The 20809-nt window shown below is 39.6% G+C and overlaps 1 protein-coding gene across 1 annotated transcript; it reads right to left on the reverse strand.

Moving 5' to 3' along the window:
- Window positions 1-14500: 14500 nt before the first annotated feature.
- Window positions 14501-15430, reverse strand: OR10J1 (olfactory receptor family 10 subfamily J member 1). The gene has a single exon (NM_001390122.1). The coding sequence runs from the start codon at window positions 15428-15430 to the stop codon at window positions 14501-14503; it is 930 nt and encodes a 309-aa protein (NP_001377051.1).
- Between the last annotated feature and the right edge of the window lie 5379 nt (window positions 15431-20809).

Below are 20809 nucleotides of genomic sequence, written 5' to 3' on the forward strand. Positions count from 1 at the left end.
GATGTACTCTGCATATAAGTTAAATAAGCAGGGTGACAATATACAGCCTTGACGTACTCCTTTTCCTATTTGGGATCAGTCTGTTGTTCCATCCACTTAATTTGCAAAGTATGCAAAGCCCTCGTTCTAATATAGCTTAATTACCTCACCTCTCCTTAGGCTATTGTTGAGATGTATGCTAAGTTGCTTCAGTCGTGTCTGACTCTTTGTGACCATATAGACTGTAGCCCACCAAGCTCCTCTGCCCATGGAATTCTCCAGGCAAAAATAGTGGAGTGGGTTGCCATGCACTCCTTCAGGGGATCTACCTGATCCAGGGATTGAACCCAAGTCTTTTGTGTCTCCTGCATTGCCAGGTGGGTTCTTTACCACTAGCACAAGTGTTGACATATATATGTGTGTGTATATATACACACACATATACACATATACGCATACATGTGTGCTCAGTCACTCAGTCATGTCCGACTCTTCGCAATCCCATGGACTGTAGCCCACCAGGCTCCTCTGTTCATGGGATTTTTCAGGTAAAACTACTCGAGTGTGTTGCCATTTCCTACATATATATATATATATATATATATATATATATATATATATATAATATCTTTATACAACTTTATACAAGTCCATAAATACAATTTTTGGTTCTGTTACATGGTTGTATTTTAAGTCAAATTGTTGCTGTTCAGTCATTCAGTATGTCTGACTCTTTGCAACCCCATGGAATGCAGCATGCCAGGCTTTCCTATCCTTCATCATCTCCTGCTGCTGCTGCTGCTGCTAAGTCGCTTCAGTCGTGTCCGGTGACCCCATAGACGGCAGCCCAACAGGCTCCCCCATCCCTAGGATTCTCCAGGCAAGAACACTGGAGTGGGTTGCCATTTCCTTCTCCAATGCATGAAAGTGAAAAGTGAAAGTGAAGTCACTCAGTCGTGTCTGACTCTTCGTGACCTCATGGACTGCAGCCTACCAGGCTCCTCTGTCCATGGGTTTTCCAGGACTGGAGTGGGGGTGCCATTGTCTTCTCTGCATCATCATCTCCTAGAGTTTGCTCAAACTCATGTCCATTGAGTCAGTGATGCCATCTATCCTCTGTCATCCCCTTTTTCTCCTGCCTTCATTTTTTCCTAGCAACAGGGTCTTTTCCAATGAATCAGCTCTTTGCATTAGGTGGACAATATATTGGAGCTTCAGCTTCAGCATCAGTCCTTCCAGTGAATGTTCAGCATTGATTTCCTTTAGGATTAACTGGTTTGACCTCCTTGCTATCCAAGGGACTCACAAGAGTCTTCTCCAACACCACAGTTCAATTGCACCAATTCTTTGATCCTCAGCCTTTTTTATTGTCCAGCTCTCATGTCTGTATATGACTACTGGAAAAACCATAGCTTTGACTATATGAACCATTGCAGGCAAAGTAATGGCTCTGCTTTTTAATATGCTGTCCAGATGTGTCATTGCTTTTCTTCCAAGGAGCAAGTGTCTTTTAATTTCATGGCTGCAGTAACCATCCACAGTGATTATGGAGCCCAAGAAAATAAAATTTGGCACTGTTTCCACCGTTTCCCCATCTATCTGCCATGAAGTGACAGGACCAGATGCCATGATCTTCATTTTTTGAATGTTGAGTTTTAACCCAGCTTTTTCACTCTCCTCTTTCACCTTCATCAAGAGGCTCTTTAATCCCTTCTCACTTTCTGCTGTAAAGATGGTGTCATTTGCATATCTGAGGTTATTTATATTTCTCCCCGCAATCTTGATTCCAGCTTGTGCTTCATCCAGCCCAGCATTTCACATGGTGTACTCTCCATATAAGTTAAATAAGCAGGGTGACAATATACAGCCTTGACATATTCCTTTCTTTCCCAATTTTGAACCAGTCCATCGTTCCATGTCCGGTTCTAACTGTTGCTTCTTGTCCTGCGTATAGTTTCACAGGAGGCAGGTAAGGTGGCCTGGTATTCCCACTTCTTTAAGAATATTCCACAGTTTGCTGTGATCTACACAGACAAAGGCTTCTGCATAGTCAATGAAGCAGAAGTAGATGTTTGTTTGGAATTCTCTCGCTTCATCAATGATCCAATGGCTGTTGGCAATTTGATCTCTGGTTCCTCTGCCTTTTCTAAATCCAACTTGTACATCTGGAAGTTCTTAGTTCATGTATACTTGAAGCCTAGCTTCAAGGATTTTGAGCATCACTTTACTAGCATGTGAGGTGAGTGCAATTGTGTGGTAGGTAGCTTGAGCATTCTTTGGCATTGCCCGTCTTTGTGATTGGAATGAATACTGACCTATTCCAGGCCTGTGGCCATTGCTGAGTTTTCCAAATTTGCTGTCATATTGAGTGCAGCACTTTAACAACATCATCTTTTAGCATTTGATATAGCTCAGCTGGCATTTCATCATCTCCACTAGTTTTGTTCGTAGTTATGCTTCTTAAGGCCCACTTGACTTCACACTCCAGAATGTCTGGCTCTAGATGACTGATCACACCATCGTGGTTATCCAGGTCATTAAGATCTTTTTTGTATAGTTATTTTGTATATTCTTGCCACCTCTTCTTAGTATATTCTTCTTCTGTTAGATCCATACCATTTCTGTCCTTTATTGTGCCTATGTTTGTGTGAAATGTTCCCTTGAAAATGAAGTTGCTCAGTCATGTCTGACTCTTTGCAACCCTTTGGACTTTAGCCTACCAGGCTCCTCCATCCATGGAATTTTCCAGGTGAGAGTAATGGAATGGATTGCCATTTTCTTCTCCTGGGGATCTTCCCAACCCAGGCATCAAACCTGGGTCTCCTGCATTTCAGGCAGACACTTTACCATCTGAGTCACCAGGGAAGCCTGGGTATCTCTAATTTTCTTGAGGGGATCTCTAGTCTTTCCTGTTCTATTGTTTTCCTCTATTTCTCTGCATCATAAACTTAAAAAGTCTTTCTTATCTCTCCTTGCTATTCTCTGGAACTCTGAATTCACATGGGTATATATTTCCTTTTCTCCTTTGCCTTGCATTTCTCTTCTTTTTTCAGCTATTTGTAAGGCCTCTTTATACAACCAGTTTGCCTTCTTGCATTTCTTTTTCTTGGGGATGATTTTTTTTAATTAATTTATTTTTTATTGAAGGATAACTGCTTTACAGAATTTTGCTGTTTTCTGTCAAACCTCAACATGAATCAGCCATAGGTATACGTATATTCCCTCCCTTTTGAAACTCCCTCCCATCTCCCCCATCTCCCTCCCCATTCCACCCCTCTAGGTTGATACAGAGCCCCTGTTTCAGTGTCCTGAACCATACAGCAAATTCCTATTGGCTATCTATTTAATGTAAGTTTCTATGTTACTCTTTCTGTACATCTCATCCTCTCCTCCCCTCTCCCCATGTCCATATGTTAATTCTCTATGTCTTGGGGATGATTTTGACCATCACCTCCTGTACAGTGTTACAAACCTTTGTCCATAGTTCTTCAGGCACTCTGTTTTACAGATGTAATCCCTTGAGTCTATTTGTCACTTCCAGTGTATAATCATATGGGATTTGATTTAGACCATACCTGTATGGCCTAGTGGTTTTCCCTACTTTCTTCAATTTAAGTCTAAATTTTGCAATAAGGATTTCATTATCTGAGCCACAGTTAGTCTCTGGTCTTGTTTTTACTGACTGTATCTCCATCTAGAGTTTCTCCATCTTTGGCTACAAAGAATATAGTCAGCCTGATTTTGGTATTGACCATCTGGTGATGTTCGCGTGTAGAGTTGTCTCTTGTGTTGTTGGAAGAGGGTGTTTGCTATGACCAGTGCATTTTCTTGGCAAAACTCTGTTAGCCTTTGCCCTGCTTCATTTTGTACTCCAGGGCCAAACTTGCCTGTTACTTCAGGTATCTCTTAACTTCCTACTTTTACATTCCAGTCCCTTATAATGAAAGGACATTTTTTTTTTTTTTTGGTGTTAGTTCTAGAAGGTCTTGTAGGTCTTCATAGAACCATCCAACTTCAGCTTCTTTGGCATTAGTGGTTGAGGCATAGACTTGGATTACTGTGATAAACATTCAGAGATAAACATGTCTGAAATGACATACTAAAGTCCCCTATGATGAAAAGGACATCTTTTTTTTGTCGTTGTTAGTCGTAAAAGGTCTTGTAGGTCTCCATAGAACCATTCAACTTTAGCTTCTTTCACATTAGTGGTTGAGGCATAGACTTGGATTACTGTGATATTGAATGGTTTTTCTTGGAAACAAACAGAGATCATTCTGTCATTTTTTTTTTTTTTTTTGGCATGCATTATTTTATTTGATGTCAGTGATCTCTATTCTGTCATTTTTGAGATTGCACCCAAGTACTGCATTTCAGACTCTTTTGTTGACTCTGTGGACTACTCTATTTCTTCTAAGGGATTCTTGCCCACAATAGTAGATATAATGGTCATCTGAATGAAATTCTCCCATTTCTGTCCATTTTAATTTACTGATTCCTAAAATGTTGTTGCTCACTCTTGCCGTCTCCTGTTTGACCACTTCCAATTTACCTTGATTCATGGACCTAACATTCCAGATTTCTATGCAATATTGTTCTTTAGAGCATCAAACTTTACTTTCACCACCAGACACATCCACAACTTTTTGTTTATTCTGCTTTGACTCAGTCAAATGCATCAAATAGGAGCGGAAAAGAGGTGTGAACAAAATATATCCATCTTGTCTTTTATCCTTACTATGTGTATACATTTTTGTCTTTTTCCTGGATTTAGTTGAAATGCTCAAATCTTTTGTCAATATTTATGCTGTCTGGTGCCTACTTATGATAGGTGCTTAAAGTTAAAAGAATTTCTTTTTTAGTCTTAGTTTGGTAAGAGTGTTTCTGATTAATTGGATGTTGGATTTATATTTAATGTTTTGTGTTTTTCATCTTTTGAAGTAATCCTGTGAATTTAATAATTTAAGTTGTTAATATGATCAATTATTCTGATAGATTATTTAGCATTTAATCATCCTAGCACTCCTGGTCTAAACTCAACTTGGACATGCTGAGTTTCTTCAAACTGTGGATTCCTTTTGTTAAGATTTTATTTAGAATATTCGCTCTTATCTGTCAGCAATGTTGGTGTTTAATTTTGTGTTTTTCACTGCCTGTTTCTGGTTTGATACAAAGTTTTTGAAGCTAGTGGTTTCATGATTTGAGTTTGGAAGATTCTCCTCTTTTTTTTAATTAAACTTGAAAGAATCTGTATATTTTCTTTTTGTTTTCTTTTTATTTATTTTATTTTTTAACTTTACAATATTGTACTGGTTTTGCCATATATCAACATGAATCCACCACAGGTGTACACGTGTTCCCCATCCTGAACCATTCTCCCTCCTCCCTCCCCATACCATCCCTCTGGGTCGTCCCAGTGCACCAGCCCCAAGCATCCAGTATCGTGCATTGAACCTGGACTGGCAACTCATTTCATATATATTATACATGTTTCAATGCCATTCTCCCATAAATGTTTGGTCTCATGTCTTTCTCTTCAACAGGAGTAGAAGGTATATTGTGATTAAATTTTTGTTTTTGACTGTTGGCCTGTTTATTTTTCTGATTATTCTCAGGCCAAGGTTAATTTATATTGAATTTAGAAAGATGGTAACGATAACCCTGTATACGAGACAGCAAAAGAGACACTGACGTATAGAACAGTCTTATGGACTCTGTGGGAGAGGGAGAGGGTGGGAAGATTTGGGAGAATGGCATTGAAACATGTAAAATATCATGTATGAAACGAGATGCCAGTCCAGGTTCAATGCACGATACTGGATGCTTGGGGCTGGTGCACTGGGACGACCCAGAGGGATGCTATGGGGAGGGAGGAGGGAGGAGGGTTCAGGATGGGGAACACATGTATACCTGTGGTGGATTCATTTTGATATTTGGCAAAACTAATACAATTATGTAAAGTTTAAAAATAAAATAAAATTAATTAAAAAAAAGAAAATTATGTATTTAGACTATGTTTTAAAAAAATTATTGATCTAAAGTTTTTCCTGCAATTATCTTAGTTTTAAAATTTTTATTTGTATCCCTAGTTATATATATATAGGTCTTTATTTGTGGTTTTACTTAGGTAGTTCTTTTATCATTTGCTCCTTATTATATACACCTAAACTTTTATTTTCAAGACCTAATTTATTTTTCTTATTTTTATTATAGTTGATTTATAGTATTACATTAGTATCAAGTGTGTACAAAGTAGTAATTCAGTATGTGAATCACTGTATTGATTTATCTTCAATACTCATATATTATCCTCTTATTTCACTCCTGTTTGTCTTCTTGTTCTGTTATTGAAGACATTCCATCAAATTTCTCTTGCCACTCTCATATTTAATTTTTTATTTCAGCTAATATATTTTTAATTCTGAAATCTGTTTTTGCTTCTCAGAACATACCTTTTATACAGCACTGCTTTTGTTTCTCTGATAAAGTATTTTGTTGTGTCCTTCTGAAAATGTTCAGTAAGTATCTTTGGAAAGATCTTAATATATTCCCTGCACTGTATCTGATTCTTATTCTTTTGTTGTCTGTTTATTGTGCCGATGTCTCTCTCCATGTTAGTGGTTTTACTCAAATACTTGGTGATCCTTTCAGTCAATTATGACTATGATTGAAATTTGTTTTTGTTGTTGTTGCTCAGTCACTAAGTCATGTCTGACTCTTTGCAACCCCATGGATCCCTGTCCTTCACTGTCTCCCAGAAAGTGAAAGTGAAAGTTGCTCAGTCGTGTCTGACCTTTGCAACCCCATGGACTGTACAGTCTGTGGAATTCTCCAGGCCAGAATAATGGAGTGGTTAGTCGTTCCCTTCTCTAGTGAATCTTCCCAACCCAGGGATGGAACTGATGTCTCCTGCATTGCACATGGATTCTTCACTAGCTGAGCCACAAGGGAAGCCCAAGAATGTTAGAGTGGGTAGCCTATCCCTTCTCCAGCAGATCTTCCTGACTCAGGAATCCAACTGGGTCTATCTTCCAGAGTTTGCTCAAATTCATGTCCATTAAGTTGGTGCTACTCTCTAACCATCTCATCCTCCGCTGCCTCCTTTTCCTTTTGCCTTCACTCTTTCCCAGCATCAGGGTCTTTTCCAGTGAGTTGGCTCTTCATGTCAGGTGGCCAAAGTATTGAATTGACATTGTATGCTTGACATACTAATAAGCTTTTTAGAAACCTTGTAGTATGTATGTGTGGTGGGATGAGATAGATTGGGTGGTGGGCTTTACTTAGTAGGGTGATAAAGCTGGGTAATATGGTAAAGCTGGCTTTATTAGGGTAAGCTTATTTTTCCAACATAGAACATTGACTTGTCCATATCTAAGTCTTTGTTCTTGAAATGCTGAGTTCCCCAAGGGAAAATCCTTCAGTTTTGAGGTGGGGAGCTCTAAGACTTATTGTCAATATCCTGTGAGGTGTGCTGATACTCTTTTACCTTTCCTTCACTTAAAAAAAAAATTATTATTATAGCACACTCCGAACCCTACCTCATCTCTTTAACTCTCTCCAGGAGGCAATCCTTTAGCCTTCTGCTCAGGTGGAGGAAAGGTTCTAATTGTGTGATGTCTCTTAAAATTTTTCAAGCACCTCTATTTTGTTAGATTAATCATTCACTCTTAGGTTCACAAGTACTTACTACCCATTTTCCTGAATATGTCTGGCATTCTGATTGATAAATTGACATTTAGGTTGTTCTCTCTGCCTCAGGCATCTCCTGCGCATTCAATAATACATCAGCATTCTCCTGTGTGCTAAGTTACATAGAAATCAATAACAACTTACTAAACTGCTTTCCAGATTTCAAAATTTTGTCACAGACATTCTTTTGCACTCGTCTCCTATTTCCTTTTACTATGGAAGTGAGGCTATTCTTAAATGTAGTAGAGTTTTAGGAAAAAGTCAGAAATAATGCAATGTAAAATCTGTGTTTTGTCAGAATTCTCTCTACTCTGAACTCACATCTAACAGAATTTCTATAATTTGTTTTAAATTGTGGTTAGGATTAGCTGGTATGTTTAGCTTCATATTGAGCAGGAGAAGCGAGTTTAATTTTCTTAATTTATTTTATAAAAATGTTACTGCTTTTTTGCTCAACACTTCTAATATCTAGTTGTTTCTGCCTGTATTTATGTTTTCTTTTATTTCCCTAGTATTTGTTATTGCTAGACTCTGTGTCATTAGCCATGCCTCTTACTCCAAGTATTGCTCTTGTCTGGAAATCACCAATGCTGTTCTCCTATTGCCTACCTGGGAGCAAGAACTGTGGGGGAGGGCTCCTTCTCCTGGGCTAATACACCCTGTTACTTTGTCTTGGCATTTATCATTATCTTATTTTCCTCCACCTCTGAGTATGAAGCAACGTTTGTGCCACTCCTAAGTTTCAAGCCTAGATTTTCCTTTTGATTCCTACATACTTCTAAGATACCTTATCAATCCAATTGCATTTGTTGGAAGTCTCTTTTTCATGCCTCACAGTTGCTCAACATGGCTCGTAGTCTCTAGTCCACTAGAGACTATGGACTAGATAAAAAATATTCCATTTTTTAAAGCACTGGCTATATAATCCTAATTTTAAACTTTTTTCTTTCCCTTCTCGGATTTGGTTTCAGGGTTGGGTTGGCAAGTGTGGAGAAGAGAAATGTTGTAGGTACTCATTTTATTATTGTTGCTGTTCAGTTGCTAAGTTGTGCCTGACTGTGACCCCATGGACTGCAGCGCTCCAGGCTTCCCTGTCCTTCACTGTCCCTGGCGTTTGCACCAGGCTACAGTGAACATGAAAAAAACATGTTCTTCTGTATAAAAAAACAAAGTTTCTTCTGTATAATTTTCTGAAATGTTTTTCAAAGAATCAGTATTTGCTTTTATAATCAGAAAAATGCCAATTCACATACTACTATTTTAGAATAAAAGAATAAAAAAGAAAAATAAGGGACTTTCTTCTCGGATACTTCTCAGATACTTTCTTCTCAGATATTTCAACCAGTTTGGAGCATTACTCACTCATGCATGCAGCATTCCTTATGGCATCCACATCTCCAATGTTTTTCCTCAGTTTAGTGGGTCACACCAGGAATAACTCAGAGTTCTACTTTGCTTCTGGTATTTAGTCAAAACCTGCTGCTGAATTGCTACTTTGGTTTTCAATCTCTACAAAGTTGATGGCTCAAAATCATGTATGCTATATTTTGACATCTCTGAATTTGTAGGTTAACAATGATGATGCAACAGCATAGGTTATTATTATGATTATTATCTCTAGTCAGTCTAACATCAGTACTCTGAATAAAGCAAGAGTACTGTTTGTATATTTATGCATTCAAATATACATATGTTTGAATTACATTTATGTTTTCAAATGCAGTGAATCATTCTGTGAATTACACTGAAATAGCTTTATATGCTTTACATGTTAAAATTCTATTAAGTGAAGAATATATTTTATTATTAGAAAAGTAAAATGCAAGAATAAATAATGATAATTGTGAGAGTTGTTCATTTTCTGGACAAATTTAAGAGTTTTAAGTAGTTAAATAAATAGGAAAATAATGCTTCATACAAATATTGAAATTTGTTAGTTATTAGATAGTTTTAGAAAGAACATTATATACTTATAAAGCCAAAGTTTAAATGTACAAAAAAGAATAGTGGAAATTGACTATCAGAGTTCTAATATTTGTAAAATTATGTGGTGTTCTTTATTTATAATACTAAATAAAAACAACTTTTAAGCATGGTATTTTTAGCTTCTTAATTCCATTTAATCCATGAATCTTATCAAATTTTACACATGAGTTACAGCATGATTTCAAATTGTGTAGGACAATATACAGTATACATTATTTTAATACCTACCTAATAAAGAATGGAGAAGGCAATGGCACCCTACTCCAGTACTCTTGCCTGGAAAAATCCCATGGATGGAGGAGCCTGGTAGGCTGAAGTCCATGGGGTCGCTAAGAGTCGGACACGACTGAACGACTTCACTTTCACTTTTTCACTTTCATGCATTGGAGAAGGAAATGGCAACCCACTCCAGTGTTCTTGCCTGGAGAATCCCAGGGACGGGGGAGCCTGGTGGGCTGCCGTCTATGGGGTCACACAGAGTCGGACACGACTGAAGCGACTTAGCAGTAGCAGTAGCAGCAGCAGCAATAAAGAATATGAAGAAAAGAAAGTGTTAGAGAAAAATGAGATGTTACTCTCAAGATATTTTGCCCCTCTACAAATCAGCTTCTTACTTGAAAAGTGAGCATCTACCGAGTACCACAAGTGTGTGTTTTAGTGACTGCTAGACAGAGTCGGACACGAATGAAGTGACTTAGCAGCAGCAGCAGCAGACCCACTCCGTACTCTTGCCTGGAAAATCCCATGGACGGAGGAGCCTAGTAGGCTGCAGTCCATGGGGTCGCTAAGAGTCGGGCACGACTGAGCAACTTCACTTTCACTTTTCACTTTCCACTTTCATGCTTTAGAGAAGGAAATGGCAAGCCACTCCACTGTTCTTGCCTGGAGGATCCCAGGGACAGAGGAGCCTGGTGGGCTGCTGTCTATGGGGTCGCACAGAGTCAGACACGACTGAAGTGACTTAGCAGCAGCAGCAGCAGAGTAATCTAGCAGCTACGATGAAGACTAAATGTCCTTTCTCTGAAGTGTCAAGTGTTTAAATATGATTACCAAATGTTTAATAATAAAATTTCAATGTTATTAAGTTTTCAAATAGCATTTTAATTTTATTTCACTATCCCAGATACACAATCTAATGATGTTAGGCTGAGGCATTGGCTTCAGTTGAATATTTTAACTTTCAATTATTGAGTATTTGGTCAAAATACATTGTAGATGCTCCTCTCTCCACTAATATTACTTAAATAAAATGAAATAGGATGGATCAAGCTAGAATGAAAACATCAGAATGCACTGCCTGTAGTAAGGGTAAGTATTATTTGTCAATGTTTCATTTGTATGTGAATACACACAGACACAGAGAAGATGTGTACGTGCATACTGGCTTATGTTACAATATGCATTTCCTATTGGGAGTCATCGTGGATCATGGTAAAGAGTTTGAATTTCACTGAATGAAGAGGGAAAGTTTTTGATGTAGAGCAAGATAGGCATTAAATTGCTAATGAAAGATAGTAATACAGAGTTTAGAAGGGTTTTTTTGTTTTTTTAATGAGACCTGCACATTTAAGGAAGAATACAACAGTATTAGAACTTAAATAGAAGTGGGAGGAAAGTAGAAGTCCAAAAATTAATTAGTGAAATAATATAAAATGGCCTGGAAAAATTGGAAAGGTAAGAATATAGGGATAATATTAGCCAATAATAATAGGGATAATGATGTATTATATTAACTTCCTATGGTTACCACAACAATTCCACTTTGTTAATTCTACTCTAGTTGATTTTTTCAATAGCCTAATGGGAAAGATGGTTGACATTGATAACCTCCATTCTTTCAATAGCCTAATGGGAAAGATGGTTGACATTGATAACCTCCTATCATAGATAAGGAAAGATTTCTTTACTACCTTAGGAATACATAGTTGGGAAAGTTATACATAGTTGGGAAAGTTATACATAGTTGGGAAAGTTATACATAGTTGGGAAAGTTAAGGTGTGTCTTAAATTCAAGTCTCAAGATTTTGTGTTCTTCCCAACAAAGGAGACCAGTTGAGAAATGAAGGGTGGAGCCCATATGTCTGGGGAAACTAACTACAGCAATCACTTACTGTACTCATGAGCTCTCTGAAGCGCTGTACCAGGCTAAATGACTGGGATGTGTCTGGAAGGTGAATCATCCAGAAGCAGAATTCCCCTCATTATTCTCCAGGATGTCTAAGGAAAGAGAATCGACCCTGAACCAGGACTAGGGATTAAATTGATAGCATGCAGACAGAAAGGCAGAATCATAAATATCTGTGGTTTGTACACAGTACTATATTTAAAATGGATAACTGACAAGAAGCTACTGTATAGCACATGGAACTCTGCTCATTGTTATGTGGCAGCCTGGATGGGAGGGGAGTTTGGAGGAGAATTGATACATGTATGTTTATGGCTGAGTCCCTTCACTGTTTACCTGAAACTATCACAACATTGTTAATTGACTATATTCCAATACAAAATAAAAAGTTAAAGAAAAAAAATCTCTGTAGCAGTATCCTCCTCAGATGGATGACACTGAACTCTCTGATATAATTAGAAGTTTACAGAGATTATATTGCTTTTCTTACTCCTATAATAAAGAGAATATTTGTCCCTGATTTGTCATTTACAAAGGATTTTCACACTTACTGTCTCATATGTTTGTCAGGAGAAACTGACACGTTTTGTAGATGAAACATCTACAAAATGTTATTTGTTTTATCTACATGTTTTGCAGAGAAAACTTAGGCTTAGAGAAGCTAAATAAAGATTCAAGTATATGAGGTGAATAAAAAGTAAAGCCAGGACTCAGAATGCAGTCTTTTTCTTACAGTGCTTATGTTACAATGAATACACTTTGCCCTGCTGGCCTCCAAGCACTACTTGCTACTATTTTCAGTAGCTAACTTTGCAGATACAGATTATTATTAGTAAACTTGAATGGACAGAGCAACATTTTTGAAGCTACAGTCTAAAATTGAAAAGTATTTACTGAGTGAGAGAGGCCATTAACAAACAGTGGGTAACCTTATTTTTGGGTTCTCTTGGATTCCACCATGCTGCTGCTGCTGCTGCTAAGTTGCTTCAGTCATGTCCGACTCTGTGCGACCCCATAGACGGCAGCCCACCAGGTTCCCCCATCCCTGGGATTCTCCAGGCAAGAACACTGGAGTGGGTTGCCGTTTCCTTCTCCAATGCATGAAAGTGAAAAGTGAAAGTCAAGTCGCTCAGTCGTATCTGACTCTTAGCGACCCCATGGACTGCAGCCTACCAGGCTCCTCTGTCCATGGGATTTTCCAGGCAAGAGTATTGGAGTGGGTCGCCATTGCCTTCTCCAGGATTCCACCATAAATTTTGAAAAATGCTCAGATGTGGGTAAGATTGAACCACAATGGGCTATTTATGAAATTATAATATTTGAACATAGTCCTAATTTTTGAGATTATTAATAACATGAAGGAGAACACAGCCTCTGAAAATGCCACTGCTTGGTACAACTCAAACATTAAACTGTCCAGCTAATGAAGACTTCATCTGGTTATGACATCACTCATTCATTTCAAGCTTTCATTTCTAAAGACATTATAGGAAATGCTTGCTCTATAATAATGTATGTGCGAGTTTGGAGGTAGGAGAGTGAGGGGGTGATTTCTTCATTAGAAAGTTCATGAAAGGGTCATCCTTTTAGTTTGGTGTTTTAAAAGGAGTACACTTTGGTTGAATAGGCACTAAGGGTGGCAGTAAGGGATTTCCATGAAGTGACAGTAAGCTGTAGAAACACACGCGAATATGAAATAGAAAGAGAGAAGTCACAAGACACTAGGTGTTCTGCGTGGAACTGGATGACAGGCTCGTGCAGGGGCACTGGAAGTGAAGGTTACTAGTGAAAGATGGCATATTAATGCAGATCCTGGGGGTCTGAAACGATAGGGTTGATGGTTTAAATCTTTTTCTTTTACCATACGACACTTTCCTTACATCCACTTCTTTCCAGTCCTCTCACCTGACTAATCCTTTCTGTAGATTCTTTCTTGTCCTCCCATTCCCTATCCACTTTTACCCATTCTGCAAGCATCTCCAAAGGCAATACTATTTTTTTTTAACTGAGTGAACTATTTACACATGTTATCACCAACAATCCTTGTGCATTCTTGAAATATAAATGCCAATATGATTACTTGGTGCTACTTCTTTAATTAAATTATCAAGGAATTTTAATCATTTTCCAAAAATATTTCTCTTACATATTCCTGAAAACTTAAGTTCCAGGTTGGCCATATACATGAAAAAGATCTAGACTTCAGGAGTTGGTAAATTATATAGATGTTTATTATCACTGACGGCTATTTATTTATGGTGTTTAAGATGCAAGGAACTTGAATTGTCCACAAAACAATGACTTCAATTGGATGTTAAGCCTTTGTAACTCTAAATGGATAAAAGGGAGCTTCATGTCGAAAAAGAGTGTTATAGAATGTATTTAAAGGTTTAGTACTGCCTTGAAGCAGCCTCCCCTCATTAATCCTTTCTACTATCTTGATCTCATTCTGTCCTAGGTTATGCATACAATCCGTGTACTTCCCCATATCAAGTTATTACTCTTATATTGATCCTCCATACCATCTATGCTGTCTTGTCAGGGGCAGGCTTGCTTGTACTTTGGAGCCCCTTTCTCCAGGGCCTGGATTTATAATCCTTTTATCTCTTCTACCCAACCACTGCATGGTAGGCTCCAGAATTTTCACTCTAGGTGCTGTTCACTGCTTTACTTTCTCTTCCCTATAGAATCTTCCAAGACCCTCTTTGTAACAGGCCCATCTTATCAGGAAAGCTTCCTGCCAATGGCCCGGAGCAGAGCATCCTTGGCCTCTTTGTTCCTCAGGGTGTACACCACAGGGTTCAGTAGTGGGGTGACGACAGTGTAGGTCACTGAGATCAGCTGATCCTCATCCTTGCTGTTCTCTGACTTGGGCTTGAGGTAGGCAATGGAGGCACAGCCATAGTGGACAATGACCACAGTGAGGTGGGAGGCGCAGGTGGCAAAGGCCTTCTTCCGACCTTCAGCTGAGGCAATTTTAAGGATGGTGGAGATGATGAGGATATAGGAAATGAAAACCAATCCCATGGGAACCAGGATCACCAGGACACTGATGATCAAAGTCAGGATCTCATTGACAGTCGTGTCAATGCAGGAGAGCTTCATCACAGGCCAGATGTCACAGAAGAAGTGGGCCACCTTTGTGGCACAGAAGGGTAACCTGAATACAGACGTCACCTGTGTCATGGCCACAATCAGCCCGATGCTGCAGGCCCCCCACACCAGCTGGATGCACACCCTCCTGTTCATGATAACTGTGTACCTCAAGGGATGGCAAATGGCCACATAGCGGTCGTAGCCCATCGCAGTGAGCAGGAAGCAGTTGTTGATGGCCAAAGTGATGAAGAAGAACATCTGAGCGGCACAACCTGCCAAAGAAATGGACTGACTCAGGCCTACAAGGTTGCAGAGCATCTTGGGTATAATGATGACTGTGTACACAGTCTCGGAAGCTGACAGCATGCCGAGGAAGAAATACATGGGGGTGTGGAGGCGACGGTCAAGGCTGATGATGGCCACAGTGATGATATTGCCTGCCAGGGTTAACATGTACAGTGCAAAAAACACGATAAAGAGGGTGAACTGGTGCTCACAGAAGCTGGAGAAACCCTGAAGAGTAAACTCATTCACCAGAGTGTGATTCTTTTTCTTCATTAAGTCATATATGGTATCTAAGAAAGTAAAAAAAAAATTCTATAAGGAACCTAGTTGGTTGATTTCTGTTATTAGTAGACTGGGCAGATTCTTTTGGTCAATCTACTTCAGGTTTCTGCTGATTTATAGCCACACTCATGCTCATTTCTTTTGGGAATAAACAAAGAAGAAATGTTCTTTACTCACTAAAGTGTGTGGCTTTTAGAGTCAAATGGTTTAGATTCATATCCTACTTCTATCATACACTAACTTATCTTGGGCAAAGAATTAATGTATCTAAGACCAATTTCCTTACCTTTATATTAATACAGTGGTGATAACAATATCACAGAACTGTTGGTAGAAACATTTTAAACTAAGTATCATACTTAGAATTTGAACAATTATTGAATCCATTCAAGTTCAACGGTGTCAGGCAGAGCTCTAGGCTTCATGTATGCTCCATGTCCGACTCTTTGTGACCCCGTAGACTATAGCCCAACAGGCTCCTCTGTGCATGGAATTTCCCAAGCAAGAATACCAGAGCCGGTTGCCACTTCCTTCTGTAGGAGATCTTCCTGACCCAGGGATCGAATCCACAACTCTTGCATTGGTGGTCGGATTCTTTGGGGCTTCCCTACTGACTCAGATGGTAAAGAATTTGCCTGCAATGTGGGACACCCAGGTTCTATCCTTGGGAATCCCCTGGAGAAGGGAATGGCAACCCACTCCAGTATTCTTGCTTACAGAATCCCATGGACAGAGGATCCTCGAAGGCTCCAGTCCATGGGGGTCACAAAGAGTTGGACAGGACTGAGTGATTAACACTGGGAACACTGGTGCCACCTGGGAAGCCCCTCTAGGCTCTGTAGATACCTCCTAATTCCTAAGTGTCTAGGGTTTAAGACAGAGGTCGTGTCACTATGGTTTTACACTGCCTTTTCATTTCAGTCTTTCAACTCCGAGTACTATTCCTCTCAGCTTTGGTCCTACACTACTCTTCCCTAGACACTGCTCAGTTTTCAAAGCTACACAAAGCTCATGACCTCTGTAAAATCCTTTCTTTTTCTCTCTTCCCTCCCTCTCTCCCTCTCCCCAGATCCATGTCCTTGTACATGTAGGACATGTGTATACTAGTTCTTCTGTGTTGAAAGAACTATAGTGCCTATGTGATTACACAACATGTTCACAAGCATTATTTAATTTCATCACCATCCGGTGGAGCAGGGAGGGCAAGAATTATTGTTTCTCTTCAGAAGGAGAGACTGAGGATCAGCTGTACTCGGGAAATTGTCTGTGGACACACAGATGTCAAAGGATGAAAATCAATATTTGAATACACGTCTTGTGATCCTGTGTCCATTGTTCCTTCTACTACAAAATTGTATCACAGAACTTGCCCCCATCATGGCTGCATTATACAGTCTTTGAGAGTAGGGTCCATGTATTCCAACTCTGTGTTGCTAGTGTGTCCACTGCAATGTAGGGCACAAGTGTTCGCTGGTGGAATCATTACAGGTCACTGGTCCATCAAACAAATGGCCTCTTAGGAAACAGAGTGCTAGGCTACCATAGTGAGGTCTTCTTCAAAGAAGAGGAGTATTCAGTGTTTATAACCCCTGTCTCCTTGTTCTTCTGTCTATGCCCATGAGAGCAACAAACGACTAATGAACTAGGCGAAATTTTGACACTGGAATTATAACTAGAAGGAAGCCTGACTCTGTGAACATCTAATTGGAAAATGGACTGGTAGTGAAACTTCTCTAGTAGCTTTACCTTATTACTAAACTACATGTAATTATGTAACAGGTTAGCTATAAAAACAAATTTAATAATAGAAAGCATGGAGTTGCTGAAAAAGTGCATTTTGCTGGAAGTAAAGTAAATTAACAACACACAAAATGACTTACTATTGGGTAAATTTCAACATCAAGCTTCTTTAAAGCTTTTAAGATTAATCTATTCCTCAGAAATATACCATTTTAAATAAAGGAAATCTACAAAATGGTATTTTTAAGGGGTTGCTGCACAATTACGCTTCAGCTCTTCAGTGCATCATATGAAAGGACACAGTATGAAGTTGAAAACAGAACAATTTTTTTGTTAGATATCAGGGACCGTTTGATAATATGGAAAGTTGTTTGGCCTTGATGTGTATATTGTGGTAGGTAACTGTAAATCTACTCTATGAGGCTTTATAAAAAGTGTCTATGTGGATTATGATTTGTCTGAAGACAAGACATAGACAAGGAAACATAACTGCTAAGTGGCAGAGTCACACATTACCGTATTAGTCAGTTCAGTTCAGTTCAGTCACTCATTTGTGTCTGACTCTTTGCGACCCCAAGCATCGCAGCATGCCAGGCCTCCCTGTCCATCACCAGCTCCCGGAGTTCACTCAGACTCATGTCCATCGAGTCAGTGATGCCATCCAGCCATCTCATCCTCTGTTGTCCCCTTCTCCTCCTGCCCTCAATCCCTCCCAGCATCAAAGTCTTTTCCAATGAGTCAACTCTTCGCATGAGGTGGCCAAAGTACTGGAGTTTCAGCTTAAGTATCATTCCTTCCAAAGAAATCCCAGGGCTGATCTTCTTCAGAATGGACTAGTTGGATCTCCTTGCAGTCCAAGGGACTCTCAAGAGTCTTCTCCAACACCACAGTTCAAAAGCATCAATTCTTGGCACTCAGCTTTCTTCACAGTCCAACTCTCACATCCATACATGACCACTGGAAAAACCATAGCCTTGACTAGATGGACCTTTGTTGGCAAAGTAATATCTCTGCTTTTCAATATGCTTTCTAGGTTGGTTATAACTTTTCTTCCAAGGAGTAAGCGTCATTTAATTTCATGGCTGCAGTCACCATCTGCAGTGATTTTGGAGCCCCCCAAAATAAAGTCTGACACTGTTTCTACTGTTTCCCCATCTATTTCCCATGAAGTGATGGGACCAGATGCCATGATCTTCGTTTTCTGAATGTTGAGCTTTAAGCCAACTTTTGCACTCCCCTCTTTTACTTTCATCAAGAGGCTTTTTAGTTCCTCTTCACTTTCTGCCATAAATCATGATTCCTTAGGATTAGCAGATGATCTTTCAAAGTGGTAAATTAAGGATAAAGAAAAACAAAAATTCATACACACCTGGACCTTTTCCAGCTTAATATAATTTCACCTTTTAACATCAATAAAACCCTTGGTGATTGAGTTGCTGTATGACTCTTGTGATCCCATGGACTGTAGCTTACCAGGCTCCTCTGTTCATGGGATTCTCCAGGCAAGAATACTGGAGTGGGTTGCCATTTCCTTCCTGAGGGAATCTTCCCAACCCAGAAATCAAACACAGGTCTTCTACACTGCAGGCAGATTCTTTACCAACTAAGCTTCAAGGGAAGCCTTCAATAAAATTCTTACATCTATTTTATTCCTCAGTGGCTCCCTCTGTAAATCCCTGATGTCTTTTCCAAAATCTAACTTACTTTTCTTCCTGCAAATTTGTGGCTCAACAGAAAAATGGAGGGGGAAATCAAAGATGTGGCCCATTGGTCACAAGTATTCACAAATCAAGGTTGTGAGGTAAAGGTACCTAAATGCAGTCCTTCCACCTGTTTTAGAGCTCTTCCAGGGATGGTGGTAGAAGGAAATTTACTGGGATACTAGATATTTTCTCCAGCTGAAGGAGGAGCTTTTGACACCCAAGAAAGGCTCTTTGGGGCTCATATCTCAAGGTTTCTGGATATAAGTCCCTGGGCACCCTCGAGAGTCAACTTGGGGCTAGAAGGAAGCAGACAATGGGTGCCCAGGGGCCTTGTTAGGTAGAGGGCTCATTTACCAGATTTTATGGGCTTTTGCTTTGGGAGTCTCATGGCATTTTGCACTGCAAGTAGAAACAGCAGTGGCTTATCTGTCAGGTTTTATTTTTTAAATAAATATTCTATTTTTATATAGTTGGGCCTTGGAAAACCATGGTTACAAAGCCCAAACGAGCTCTAGCAAAGAGCGAAAAGCCTCCGTCTTAGATTCCAGGAAACTATACAGCTCTCCCTGTAGTCTCCTCGGTTATCAGAAGCTGGGTGTTGTTGTTGTTTTCCCTTCCTCTTCTTTTCTGGAACTGAAGCCATCAATCTGGCTATTGTTTTTGTCCTATTGTGGGGCTTTAGAAATGGGAGACCAAAACTCAGTAGACATTAGAGACTTCTCTAAAGGCCAGGAGAAGACAATGGCACCCCACTCCAGTACTCTTGCCTGGAAAATCCCATGGACGGAGGATCCTGGTAGGCTGCAGTCCATGGGGTCGCGAAGAGTCGGACATGACTGAGCGACTTCACTTTCACTTTTCCCTTTCATGCATTGGAGAAGGAAATGGCAACCCGCTCCACTGTTCTTGCCTGGAGAATCCCAGGGATGGGGGAACCTGGTGGGCTGCCGTCTATGGGGTCGCATAGAGTTGGACACGACTGAAGCGACTTAGCAGCAGCAGCAGCAAAGGCCAGGAGACCACTGTGCATGTCTAAAGAAATCTGAGCCAAGATTTCACCCCATGGGGTTGTCCAAGAAAATGGATAAATACACAGGACTTCACAAGCCCAGCCTGGAGTAACCTCCACACTAATTTCCCTAGCCCAATCCCAGGCATTTTTCTCCCTCTTTGCTTTTTTGTTTGTTTAGTGGCTAAGTCGTGTCTGACACTTGTGATCCTCAAGTCACAAGTCTAGTCTGTAACTCACCAGGCTCCTCTGTTCATGGGATTTACCAGGCAAGAATACTGGAGTAGGTTGGCATTTCCTTCTCCAGAGGATCTTCCCAACCCAGGGATTGAAACTGCATCTTCTGCATTGGCAAGCAGATTCTTTACCCCCAAGCCATCATGGAAACACTTTTCTCTCCCTAATAGCATATTATTCTCACCATTTCCATCTTTTCTGTTGGTAAAAGACAAACCAATGCATATTAAAAAATGTAAGTGTTTATTTGAGCAAAGTTCTATTCAAATTAGATAGTGCCAAACCAAAAGTAGTTAGGGATACTCCATTGCCAGGAACTTGGGGAGAAACTTCTATAAAGAAAAGGTAGATTCATCCACCTCATTAGAACTGACTCAAATGTGTTCCTTTTCATAACTGAGTAATATTCCACTTTCATGTCCTAGCTATAACAAAGCAACCAAGATGTCCATTGGCAGATGAATGGATTAAGGAAGTTGTGGTATGTATACACAGTGGAATATTACTCAGTTATGAAAAGGAGCACATTTGAGTCAGTTCTAATGAGGTGGATGAATCTACCTTTTCTTTGTAGAAATTTCTCCCCAAGTTCCTGGCAATGGAGTATCCCTAACTATTTTTGGTTTGGCACTATCTAATTTGAATAGAACTTTGCTCAAATAAACACTTAAAATTTTTAAT

The sequence above is a fragment of the Bos taurus genome, chromosome 3 (genome assembly GCF_002263795.3).
Source record: "Bos taurus isolate L1 Dominette 01449 registration number 42190680 breed Hereford chromosome 3, ARS-UCD2.0, whole genome shotgun sequence".
NCBI classification, from domain to species: Eukaryota; Metazoa; Chordata; class Mammalia; order Artiodactyla; family Bovidae; genus Bos; species Bos taurus.